At 39.8% G+C, this 13571-nt stretch overlaps 1 protein-coding gene across 4 annotated transcripts in view; it reads right to left on the bottom strand.

The window, feature by feature from the left end:
- ALKBH8 (alkB homolog 8, tRNA methyltransferase) overlaps nt 1-13571 on the bottom strand; it is a 55610-nt gene that overhangs the window by 30710 nt on the left and 11329 nt on the right. For all 4 annotated transcript variants that reach the window (XM_051779822.1, XM_051779824.1, XM_051779826.1 and 1 more), the window contains 2 exons: nt 13122-13226; nt 9356-9426 (listed from right to left, as the gene is read on the bottom strand). In XM_051779822.1, coding sequence (XP_051635782.1) covers nt 9356-9426; nt 13122-13226 — 176 coding nt within the window. The remainder of the gene's footprint in view (nt 1-9355; nt 9427-13121; nt 13227-13571) is intronic.

The raw sequence follows: 13571 nt of genomic DNA, 5'->3' as shown, positions 1-13571 counted from the left end.
ATTCAAAACACTGCATGACACAAAAAGACTTTTAAAATCATTTGAAGAAAACAGTTTTACCAATTCACACAATTGCTATGCTTCACCCCAAAGAATTGACACATCTGACATATATATTTTATTTTAAAGCATGGAAAACAAACATAAAGGAAAAACACGTTCTGAAGTTTGGATAGGCAGTATTTCAATGCTGCTGATTTTCATCACAAACTATCATTCTCTCTCCATCTGCTTCATTAGCACAATGAGTGTCTTCACATAATGCAGCCTGAAGTTATACAAAAGGGCTCGACCAGGGCCTCAACATCTGGCCCTGAATTTACAATGGACTGCAGGAACTCGCACTGCAGAGAGATGCAGGCGGTAACAAGAAGAGAAGGAGGAACAAGAGCACCTCACAAGGAACTGTGAAGTGTCCAGCTTTCGTTGCTTCCCACTGCACCATCAGCCTTGGTTCCTTCCAACCATTCTTCTGCTGCCCCAGCAAGACCAGAGCTTCACCTGCACTGTCCCTGCCCTGCACCAAGAGGTTTCCTCCCAGCTTGCTTCTCTGCTAAGAGCACAACTCTCCCACTGCCTGGAACCAGAATCTTTCTGTCAAGTGTACCAGCATCACAGGTTTAACAGCTCTTTAACTGCACACTTTAACTGCTCAAAATTGCCAATGCCTCAGTGAAAATTTCCAGAGACAACTCCACTGAAACAAGAGCTCTGTGGAGAAACTCCTCACAAAACACAGCTAGTAAGAAAAACAGAAACAGAACATCACATTATGCAAAATACTCAGATTTGTAAAGATACTATAAAGGCAGACAGACTTCAAAACTCATTTACTACACTTACTGGTATTATAAAGTCCAGTTCAAAGCCAAGTGAAACCACAGCAGGAGCTTAACAAGTTAAGCTTGTTTCTTTGCTCATAGGCTACTTGTGATTATTATTATTGACTGACTACTTGTCATTTATACATGAAATTTGCCACAGTCTTAAAATAGGGTTCCTACGACAATAGAGATGACATCACTGGCTAATGAAATTAGATTTCTTTATTGAATTCCAGAACTGAAGTACAGCTGAAATGCAACAGCTAAAGATAACTTTTTAATGCTCCACTTCAGCCTGTTTGCTGTTAATTTATGGCAGACACCAGGATTCCATTCCGTGCAGCAAGTACTGATCTTCTAAAAATAACAAGGGGAACAGAAATAACTTCCACTGATAAACCTCTTGAAGAAATTAAAAATTCTTTAAAAAATTAAGAAATTAGTAACTACTCAAACAACACCACAGGGCTTTCTATAAAAAAATTGAACTGTATTTCAAGAATGACAATCCAAAACCTGACTCAGAAATCATTTCAGCTGTAAAAATACTAACTGAAATGTAAATTTAAATGCTCTCTTAGTTTTCGTAGAATGGTTTGGTTTGAAAGGGACCTTCAAGTGCATCTAGTTCTAATCCCCTGCCTTGGGCAGGGGCACCTTTCACTAGACCAGGTTGCTCAAACCCGCATCCAGACTGGCCTTGAACACTTCTAGGAATGGGGCATTCACAACTTCCAGTGTCTCACCAGTAGAGAAATTCTTCCTAATATCTAATCTAAATCCACCCTCTTTCAGTGTCAAACCGTTACCCCTCATCCTGTCACTACACTCCCCGATAAGGAATGCCCCTTCCAGCTTTCTTGTAGGCCCCCTTTTAGTACTGGAAAACTCCCCAGAGCACTCTCTTCTCTTCTTCTAGGCTGAACAATCCCAACTTTCTCAGCCTGTCTTCATAGCAGAGGTGCTCCAGCTCCAATCATTTTCATGACCCTCCTCTAGACTCAGTCCAACAGATCCCTGTCCTGCTTATGCTGGCAGCCCCAGAGCTGGGTGCAGCACCCCAGGTTGTGTACCATGAGAGCAGAGTAGAGGGGGAGAATCACCTCCCTAGGCCTGCTGCCCACACTGCTTTTGATGGTCTTTGATTCTTCTTTTCTTTTCTATTACAATAACTGTATTTTTTTCACAGAAATAAATAGAAACTTCATATTTAAACAGTTATTCATCTCATCACCACAGAAAAACAGTTCATGTATTGTAGTGAAGGGTACATGGGAGGAATGAAGTGGAAAAGAAAAAAGAAAAGGTTTTAGTTTAAAACAAGCAGTATTGTATACCTTAACATAATGTTTTTCCAAGATTTTTATCTATCTTTTTCCTACTACATGAAAACCAATTAGAAATATGTAGCAATAGCTATGCAATAGCAAGACACTTTTTAGAGAGTATATTTGCCTCCACTGAAAAATTCAATATCTGTATTTGTGTGTCACAGTAAAGCCTTAACAGTGAGACGTCTGAGAATTGGAAATGAAATGATGCTGCCTCGGCATACAAAATAAGCACACTACAGAAACAGCAAATAGCCTGGAGACAACAGGTTCTGTTAAAACCAAACCAAGCTGGCAAAGGAATTATGCAGGAGTTTTCCTCCATTATTTAGCAGTTGTGACCGCAGTCAGAAAATCATAAGCCCTACTGCAGACTTCAAACATTTTTGAAAGTATTTCATTCCCAGCAGGATTTTTGTGTGATTGTGAGAAAACTAACTGGAACTATATGACATTTTTCCTAGCCTGTCTATGTATTTTTCCATGTGATATTGACTGGATTTAATCTCCAAATTCCTCCTAACTGCAGGTCATTTTATCTCTGTTTCCACATTCATTTTGGATGCACTGCCCAGAGGAATTCAGGAGACGAAAAAACCAGTCTTCTCACAATGTTTTCTCAAAACTAACAGGTCAAATAAAACACAGGACTCTAAAGAGAGCAACCAACTGAGTGGGAAGAAAGCAAAGTGGTATGAACCAGGAGGAGTTGCAGCTCTGCCTTCCCTCTCAGTAGCCAAAATAATGAACCACGTGCAGGAAACAAAACCACTGCAGAGAATGACGTAAGGTAACTTCCCACTCTAGCAAACCCAAGAGAAATACCTCAGCAAGTCACAGCATATTCTGCAGATTGGACATCCCACAGCAATCAAACTGCAGGGCACCTTCCTTCCTCAGCACTGAACTAAGACTCTAGTCAGTCTAGGACTCACCAGGCTTTGCATAGTGGGGAACAGCTTTATGGAAAGGCACAGGAGATGATAACTTTCTTCTGTGGAGAGGAAGGAAGGTTGGTATAAATCCAATGAAAGTGAGACAGGAGACAAATCTCTGCAGAGCTACTTGCCCAGTATTGGTCTGGTAGTAAATGCCCAAACTCAGAGAAAGAGACACTTGGAAACTATAGTGCCTCACCAATATGAAAGGGGAGAAAATAAAGCCTATTTTTACATACAAAACTTTGAAATACAGGCCCTTTCATAGCTTAGCTTTGATTTTGTTCTTCCCAAGTAGCTGAGGAGTAGAGGAGGTAGTGGAGAAAGTAAGACCTCCATGTGCTGTCTTGTTTATTAAGAAATTACTGCCACACAGCTTCTAGAGAAATAATGCTACTATCATTGTTCTGGGGGCAATTCTGACCAAATGCTCTTCTTGTAGCACCTCAATGCAAATCGAGATTGGTTAGCAGATTCCTACAGCACCTGAGAAACAAATGCTTATCGGCATTACTTGCACACAACAGGTGCCTTGCTCTTGTTACCTTTGGCTAAAACAATCTATAAACAACCAAGGAGGCAATATTTTATTGCAGGACAGATTCCCTCTGAATAGCGTACAGGAAAGCTGGGCTTTCAGGATCCTTCCAAAGGTTAAAATAACTCATCAGGTGGAAATATCAGCAGGATGTGTTGATATCTGCAAACAGAATACTGTAGGCAAATGGGAAAGAGATATCCAGCACAGAAATAAAAACTCAGAACAGCATGTTTGTTGAATATTCACCTTTCCCAAAAGGGGCAGTAAGACTGTTATAAATATTCCCATGAAGGGCTGCAGGCCCTCAGAGGGGGATAATTCAACATTCAATTACATCAACACAAAGTTCTCCCTTGATTTGGATGGGTCTTGTATCTCATCCAAGCTCAGTGACAGTACATCATGGCATGACATGGACAGAAACAAACACATAGAATATATATATATCTATACAGAACAAATGCAAACAGAAGAAACAGATTTATGAAGCCTGATGCGTTTAACTTGTGGTGGTCAGGCTATCTTTCACATGGAGAAGCTCTTCACTAGTTTTCAAAAATGAAATACCACTTGAAATGTAACAAATCAACTAAACTTGGTATACAATTATAAATACAGTCCCTTTGGATTTTGAGCTAAATGATACAGAAACCACTACAAGTCACTATTCTGCAAGAACTGATGAAATTCATGACTGTAAGAAGGGTACAACGCAAGAAACGTGTCTTACAGATCTGAAAAGCACACTATTGAGCTTTAGGAATCCTGCCAGACTCACCTGAACAAACTTCTAAACTCAGCATTGGGTTGCAGTGTCTTCCATTTGGGTTAGTAGACATTTTGCTTCTGCCAATATAATCTCTTCTTAAATACCCATCAGTTTCACCTACCACAATCATCCCGCTAGCATAGACAGAAAAAAAACTTTGGTATAGCCACTACCAGAGTAATTCCCTAAATAGGTAGGATGCTTTCTGCCTTCCCTTAAAAGAAAAATAAAGCGATATATACGTAAACCACAAATTAAACTGAATCAGCAACTAATCAAGATAAGCAAAATAAGAGCTGGACCACAAAATTAGCACAGCAATATCCACTGTCTGCCTACCTTGTTAAAGCTCATACAAGACACAAAACAAGTGCTAACTGTCAAAGGCTGGGTATAGTCTAGACTTTCCAAAGGTTTCTCATAAAATCTCTCGAGCAGTTATTACAGAAACAGCTGCTGCTATGCTAGCTACAGGTTTCTGTTTGTTAACCGAGACAGGCTGGAAAGAGATCAACCGATAAGAAGCGAAAGTGCCAGAAAAAGGGTCAATTATCAGACTGAGAGATGAGTACAGCAGCACACCTCATTCTCTCAGTTCTAGAACAACTGTGTTCAAAGGTTGCTTAAAAGGTCTCGTGGGGTTTTTCTTTGTAGTATTGCTCTGCTTTCAAGGCTTAGGAGAGCTACAGCTTTTCTTTATAGATCAAGAGATCTATAAAGATAGATAGAGCATGAGATAGATCATGAGATATTCAGGCTAAGATATGATGAATGTGCTCAGATGAACAGAAGTTAGGTAGAGGTCAAGGATGATCCAATGTTTAACACTGAGCCACAAATCTGACTCAAACCCCTAAAGCTTTCCCTTTGCAGACATTAGGTCAAGGCCTAGTCAGAGCATCACAGCAATTCTCCAGCTGTTTACACCAGCCTTCTGACAGCCCAAGGTTCAGGGATAGGAAGAAGAGCAAGGCACTCAAGGAAAAGCAGAAACTAAGGAGCCCTGGGGCTTCCACATCAGGGCTGGATCTAAGGAAAATGGGACAGAACAATATAGACCATAGAGTCATGCCCTTCAAGCAAACTATGACAATGCTTTGCTCTCTGCCATGCTGCCCTGGGTGTCCCATGGCAGTCTTGGACAGAACAAGTAGAACTGATGAGGGACTGCAGGTAGCTGTTGGTTGGGGCTGAGACCTGCAGCAAGGAAGGGAAAATTCTTTCATGGGTTGGATATGTTCATAGCACTACTTAGCTCATCATAGAAATACTGCCTCTGTATTTCTAAAATTTTAATGTATCAAGGCTTACATGACAACATGTAATATGGCAAATTAGGAAAAGTGGAAAACCAGAAATCTCAACATTGATCAAGCTCGTGCTGTAAACCTGCAAAAGATAATTTGTCACAGGTTTTAAAACTAGGATTTTTTCAGACAGCTACAAACTTGGCCAGGCTTCTAAGACAAAACACTGTACAATTATATATCTTTAGAGACACCAAATGGAGGCACTGAAAATAACACCTAACTGAAATAAAAGATTCTCAACAGAAAGGAATGATCCCTGTTTTGCAGTACTTTGTTCAAATTCACAGACACAGGATGTGGTTTGCCATTAAGCTTAATAAAAGATTGCTCAACTAAATTTACACCTCTGCCTTTCCTTTTCTGCTATGACAATTTTTGAATAAAAGAAAGTTGCATTCAATAACACAGCACTGAAATTGATATTCATTAATATTTTCAGTGTATTGGCTCCTATAAAGGAAGGGTGAATGTGGTGATTTATAAAATGTCATTACAATCCCGCAGCACATTCTATAAGTCTCACTTTATTCTGCAGTTTCCTAGGAGATGCCAAAGAAATGGGTCACAAACAGAAGTGATTAGAGTGAGATCCCCCACTTTTCCTGAAGTATTATGGGACAAGACAAATCACATCTCACTGCTTTGCCCTCAAACTATTTAGTAGGTTTTATAAACTAGGCAGAAGTACAAAGTAATAATGAGATTTTTCTCCTTTGAATCAAGTTTAATCTGTCTTGTAAACTACTCAAAACACAATGTATTGCACCAACCAGGACAAAACTGAGCCTCTTGACAAAGCTGTTTCAGGTGACTGAGATACGAAAGAGAACCTCACACCTATGTTTCTACCTCATTTCATACACACCTAAGAACTTGGATTGCTACAGGTTATCTGATGCAAGACAAATACAGTGTTGTGAAGAATCATGCCCTTGTTTTCTTCTCAAGATTTTTGTTCATATTTAAAATGAACATACATGTCAACAACTATTCCTTTTTCAACATAAATCAGGTCTGCAGAAACAAATCAAACTTATAATAATTCCTCTAGCAAAATAGCACACAGTGCTTTGTTACAGGATAAACTCATTCACCACTGAGGAAAAGACTGAGTCTCAATAATGTGAGTTAGGTTGCAAGGTATCACCGAAGACGGCGGTGGCACAAAGCACAGTTGACATGTCACTGGTGGAGCGCCCTAGGGACTGATACCGGGACTAACACTGTTTAACATCTTCGTTAATGGCCTGGATGATGGGCCATTTTTATTTTAGTTACTAATTACCACAATCTGCCTAACTCAGATCCTGGAGAGACAAGCATACCAGCAATTGAAAGAAATGCTTTTTCCATGACTTAGTATAGTGAGGCATTCTGCTTAATTTCTTTTTCTCTGAAGTGTCTGGTTAGCCTGCTTCCGAAATAGAATGTAGAATCAGTTGGGTTGCAAGGTTCTTTCATTACGGCACGTTTTATTTAAACATGTGCATTTACCGTTGAGAATAACAAAGAAGGAAAAAACATACGACTTTATGTATATTTTCCACTAAAATGTAGCCTAGTTTATTCAGGTAGAAAAGAAATCAGTCATTCTACAGAGAGAAGAATAAAGAGAAGAGAAAGATACCAAAGGTTGATGCTGTATATGCAGCTCCAATTATTTATTAACAAGAGTGTGTAAATTTTGTACATGGTAAGCTTTCGTGGGAATAGAGAAGGGAGCTTTACTCCTAAAATAGCTAACTCACATATTACTGCAACTGATATTTTCATTTTAAAAGCAGATGAAGAGCGAAGTGCAGAAAAACACATAAAGAAATCATAAAAAGTTTTAAAGTACTAGAAAGGAAAGCCATTAAATTATGCAGCATTTCACAGGCCACTAGCTTGTTTTACTACATCTGTGTTTTGATTCCCTGCACCTGAAAAGTGCATTTATGGCCTATTAGGAAAAGGCACTGAAACTTGGGAGATACCTAACAGACTGTAATCCAACACCTATGCCTGAAATATGTAGAAATGGCCCAAGTTTGGCTGTCTCAATGGTTGAAATGTACACACTTCAACTTTTTACAGCATCATAATGCTCCAGGCAGTCCACTTCCCAGAAAGGTTTGTATTTTTCACATGATTAAAATCACTCTGCTTTTGGCCATCTCTGAGAGCATCACAAAGGTATGCTGTAATGCAATAATCTAGAAATGCACTGCATATGGAGTTACATCAATGCAGAAACAGAGTATCTGTGCCAGCCTCAGCCTTCTAAGTGAAACAGAAAGGATTAGAAAGCTTGAGGCTCTGGACTGAGGCAGAATACCAATACAGCTTTTATAAAGTAAACTAAAGTAACTTTTTTTTTTATTTATAAGTTCAACATAGGAACAACTGTAAATTAGGGTCATCTACTGTTGCTGTGCTGCTCTGGATGCTCAGCACAGACACATTAGAAAAATTAAACTTAGGATGGATAAACTGCACAGAAGATTAACTACAACCCTTCTCCTAGAGAAACTCCATGAAAGAAATGGATGTTCCCATGTGCCACCTAGCACAGAGGTGTTGGCACTGTTAAAGACAACATGGCTGTTGAACTGAGGAGAATGTACTACCTCTGAGACAAGGTTAGGTGCCAAAGCCACATGAGGAAGTTCCCCCAGACTGGGAGATTTCAAAACAAAAGTAGTAAGAACTCTACTGCCACTGTGCAGCTACCACCTTCACAACTAATCCATGATATTCCTACTCTAGACTGGATGCTTTTGTGAATGGTGGATAAATACACCCACAGCCAAACTGAGAGAACTGGCAACACTGACCCCCCATTTTCAAGTGACAAACAACACAGATGTGCCACTGCCACACATGATACTGAAAAAGCTATCCTTCATTAGACTCACCCCTAGTCCCAGGAGCTCCACAACCACTACACAACTTGCAAGAAACTAGTAAGTCAATGCCAAAGATAAGACTAAAGATTCAAAAAGTATCAGTGCTCAGAATATCCATTCATGTTTCTCTCTCTGCCTAAAGAGTAAGATAGAGCAAAGTTGTTGTTTTGTAACAGGAGAACAGTACCTGTAAGAGAGATACAGATGCTAGTTCAGTGTTCTTCCATTTCCCTTTCCACACTTTGTCTACATCATCTGTGAACATTAGGGGTTTATGGAATTAGAGCCTATCTCTGCCCTCACCTAGCTCAGTAGGGCTCGGACTTTGAGTGGATCTTCTACAGGTCAAACATCTACATTAGCCTACTGTAAATGTACTGAATACAATAATAATGGGAGGCTTATGAAGACCAGAGGGAACAGGGGATCTCACAGGGAAAATGGAAGTAGAACATAAATAGGAGTGAAACATTTTCTAAGATGAAAACAAAATGAAGGAAGGTCAATGGAGAAATGGATGCTAAGATTTAAAAATAGTGATTTAAAAATCACTGGTATCACTGGCAAATCTTCCACTGACAACACTGAACTGCAGTTACTTATTTAATTAGCATATCACATTACCTTACAAACTTGATATTAAACTCGGGTGAATGTGAACAGACATATGGAAAATCAAATTAACTAGTATTAAACAATATAAAAATGAAACTTCTCAGTAAAGCATCAAACCACATGCAAACATTAAGTTTACCTCAGCTCCTAAACTGAGAGAGATTATTTCATCCTCAAAAGCAGAATGTGTATCAATATGAGGAGGAATTCCTGTACAAGAAAAAACAAAAATATCAGTATAATAATAACAACAACAACAAAAACAACAGTAATAGAGTGCTATTTCTGCTAGGAAGTTCTATTTCCATGGATGTCCATATGGAAAACTGGGATGTACAATTATCATAAAACAACAGAGTTGCCTTCCAAAAGAATTGAGAGCAATTGTCTGATTTACATGCCCGGAGTAGATTGACACAGTTAACCTAAATGTCCTGTATAATCAGCAGAAATATCTAGAAGACAGTTCAGGGCATTCAAAGGCCTCACTCTTGATGACTCCAAATACTTTCCCTGCTGCAGGGAGCAGTTAAATCATTTTGCTCTCCTTGTAGGCAGTTTAGCCCTTAGCAATAGCAGTTATGGGACATTTGACAACTTTGGGCTTTAGTTCATCCACAACCATGTACTTCTCCCCCACTCTCTTCACAGAGGAGTAATCCCAAATCCCTCTATTTGCTAAGCAAATGGCTGCGTCAAGGGTCTCAGCTTCGGAATTAGGACCTACTACCACAAAGGCAGGCACTGTCAGGGTCAAGCCCTGCCTCTGCTTTGCAGTTCCTGGCAGAGCACACATCATTTTTAGGCTAAGCCCTCAGTAGTACATCTGTTGATGTGTGTCTGCGTAAACACATACTGTTGAGAACCGCCAAAAGGACAGTAATTTTTTGAGGTTTTTTTTTTTCCTTTCAGATCTTCTAATTGGAAAGAAACTGCCAATTCCTGCAGCTTGTGCTACATATTTTAACATCAAGTATTGAAACAGCAGTGTGTGTGCCACAGCAAAATCTAACCACATGGTGGGGAACGGCAGTCAGCAGTGGCGCAAGGCCAGCAGACAGCTTGGGAGAACTGCAACTACACCCTCCTCTGACTCCATAGCAGGCCCAGACAGATAGAGTGATTTCCTATTTGATCCAAACCAAAACAGTTTTATTTGTTTTTTAAAAACTCTTACCAGTGGACACTAAAGAATTCCTGAGTTGAAAACAGCTTTTTCTAACAGTGTTGGTCAGCTCTATAAAGCATCCTTATTACATGTCAGATTTTACTTCCAGATGTAAATATTCTGAATTCCATTAGTTTCAGTGAAAGCCATACAAGTGTTTTATGAGGTCAGCATTTAATCTGATAGAAAATCAGTGGGACTTGAAAACCAAGGACAGATACAGTTTGCTAGGCTCATAACTTTGCCTCTATAAAGCACCGAGGCTCTGCCTTCAGATGCACGCTGCAGTCTGTGTACTTCACTATGCAGCAGAACATCGACAGCTCTCTGCATCGTCACTCACACAACTCAACTAAGAACACACTGACCTACCTGCCTGCTGTTTATACTCCATATATCCAGCACATAGAAGGAGAGTCACCTAAGCCAGCAGTGTGCCCTTGGAGCCAGGAGGGCCAATAGTATCCTGGGGTGCATCAGGAGAGTGCGGCCAGCAGGCTGAGGGAGGTGATCCTGCCCCTCTGCTTGGCCCTAGTGAGGCCACATCTGGAGTAGTGTGTCCAGTTCTGGGCTCCTCAGTACAAGAAAGACAAGGAGTTACTGGAGAGGGTCCAGTGGAGGATCACAAGGATGATTATGGGACTGGAGCATCTGTCTTATAAGAAGAGACTGGAGGAGTTGGGCCTGGTCACTCCAGAGAAGAGAGGACTGAAAGGGGGTCTCATCAATGCATATAAATATCTCAAAGGCAGGGTCCAAGAGGATGGTGCCTGACTCTTCTTGGTGGTGCCAGTGACAGGATGAGGAGCAATGGCCATAAACTAAAACACAACGAGTTTCACTTCAACATGTGGAAGAACTTCTTTACACTGAGGGTGGCAGAGCACTGGAACAGGCTGCTCAGGAAGGTTGTGGAATCTCCCTCTCTGGAGATGTTCAAAACCCACCTGGACACATTCCTGTGTCACCTGCTCTAGGTCACCCTGCCGTCGCTGGGGGGTTGGACTGGATGACTTCTATACTAATAATTCTGTAAGCATCCAAAAGTATATGGTAACATCCAAGTATAAATCTACAACTTCAAATGTTATTCGGATCCTGAATGGAAAAAGTGTCCCCAAAAAGGAATTCATTTTAATGTGTCTTATGTGTGGTCCCTACAGCTTAAATACCCAAAGCCATGAGTCACTTTCTAAACTTTCAAGTGTGATTTCCAGTGAAAATATGGCTCGGAACAAAAATACTGAAAGCATTAATCTGACTGCACTCTCTGCTCTTTCATATCCTAACAATTTGCACTTAAGAAAGGGTATTTTGCTTTGGGCTTGGTTTTCTGTTTGTTTGTTTTTAAAAAAAACTGCTTCTATCCCAGACAGAAATCTACAGTTCTAAATAATCTCCTCTGGTGTCCCAGGCAGAGGTACATGACTGTATCAATTTAACAGACTGTCAGATATGCAAACAAATAGGATCAGCTTTTCAGACCCTTGTTGGGCAGACACTGTAATAGCTGTCAGACACTAATTCTGAGAGTAAAGCCGTTGTCCTTTCTTCCTAAGGACAAATGAGATATTCAATCTAGAAAGCATGCCAGATATTTCGCCTTGATGACTGAGTTTAGCAAAAAGCACAGCATGTGATTTATTCCCTAGACGTGAGATTAGAAGCATATTTCTCTTCAGATGTCTCTAGCTTGGGAAACGTTACAGAAATACAGTAATTCCTTATTTCTAAGGTAAGGGAACACTTCTTGCATCATACTTAAGAGTCCATATATCACATATACTCACATTATATCATACTTAATAACAGCAAGAGCCATTTCCTAGAGACTGTATACACATCACAGGGAGAAAGATAAGTTTGGAGTGAAAAAATGCACTTGACTAAACAAAATATTACTATTCCCATAACTTTTTGTTTTTATGTCATGGGCCTGGACCCTGAAACACCATCATTTTCTTTAGCAGTGGTATCAAAAACTTCACTTCTAAAAACAAGTTTCCAGGTTCAGAAACCAGTATTAAGACTTTAGTTTTGATTCAAAGCATCTCTGGTCACAGAGGAAACACACTAAGCAGGTGCTTAAATCCTGTCCCTACACCATGTCACATTTCGATGCTACACTCCTGATTTTCAATGAAATTGTACTGGTTTGGCTGGGATGGAGTTCATTTGCTCCACAGTTGCCTGTATGGTGCTATGTTTTGGATTTGTGATGAAAACAGTGTAGATAATACGTGGATGTTCTAGCTAGTTCTGAGGAATGCTTGCACAGCATCAAGGTCCTTTATGGTTCTTTTATACTTCACTGCCAACAAGTCAGTTCGGGGGGCCACAAGAAGCTGGGAGGGGGCACAGCTGGGACAACCAACCCAAACTAAACAAAGGAATATTCCATATGACCATAGGACACGGTGATCAACAATAAAACTACAGGTGAAGTTTACCAGGGATGTCACTACGCAGGGACTGGCTGGGCATTGACTGGTTGGTAGTGAGTAACTGTTTGGGCTTTTTTTGCATCACTTGTTTTTCTTTTTATTTCTTTTTTTTTAACTTACTAAACTGTCTTGCTCTCAACCCATGAGTATTCACCCTTTTATCTTTCCAATTTTCTCCTCTATCTCAGTGAGAGGGAGTGAGCAAGTGGCTATGTGGTGCTTAGTTACCTGCCTTACATTGTGGTTTAAACATGGTAAAGAACTCAAAATTTTTGAAAGACAAATTAACTTACCTTGTCCAGGTTCATATTGATTTACAGTCAGTTGATCAGGTTTATGTTTGATATATCCCTGCTTTAAGCACTTCTCCAAGAATAGGTTGCAAATTTCAGGAAGACCTGGTTATAGAAACAGAACTGTAAGCAAAACAGGATAGTTTTTACATTTTTATCCTTTCTTTTTACAATAAATATAACTGTAAAAGTACACAGAAACAACTTTATATAAATGCAAGTCCATCTTGAATAATGATTACTAACATACATGTCAGAATTGGAGGCCTAATGTCCAAGTCCAATGTATTTATAAGATCTCAAAATTAGAAAGGCCACTTCTCCAAGGTTCCTTACAATTGCAAATTGCAGTATCTCTACACATAAATAAAAGTACATCAAATCAGAGGTAAAGTTTTCACCAATTACAGTAAAAAATTTTCAGTCAAGAAGCAAAATTATTACGCAGAG

The sequence above is a fragment of the Manacus candei genome, unplaced genomic scaffold (assembly GCF_025592945.1).
Source record: "Manacus candei isolate 608988 ecotype Guabito, Panama unplaced genomic scaffold, ASM2559294v1 h1tg000014l, whole genome shotgun sequence".
In the NCBI taxonomy this organism is placed as follows: Eukaryota; Metazoa; Chordata; class Aves; order Passeriformes; family Pipridae; genus Manacus; species Manacus candei.
This window is presented reverse-complemented; position numbering and strand designations above follow the sequence as displayed.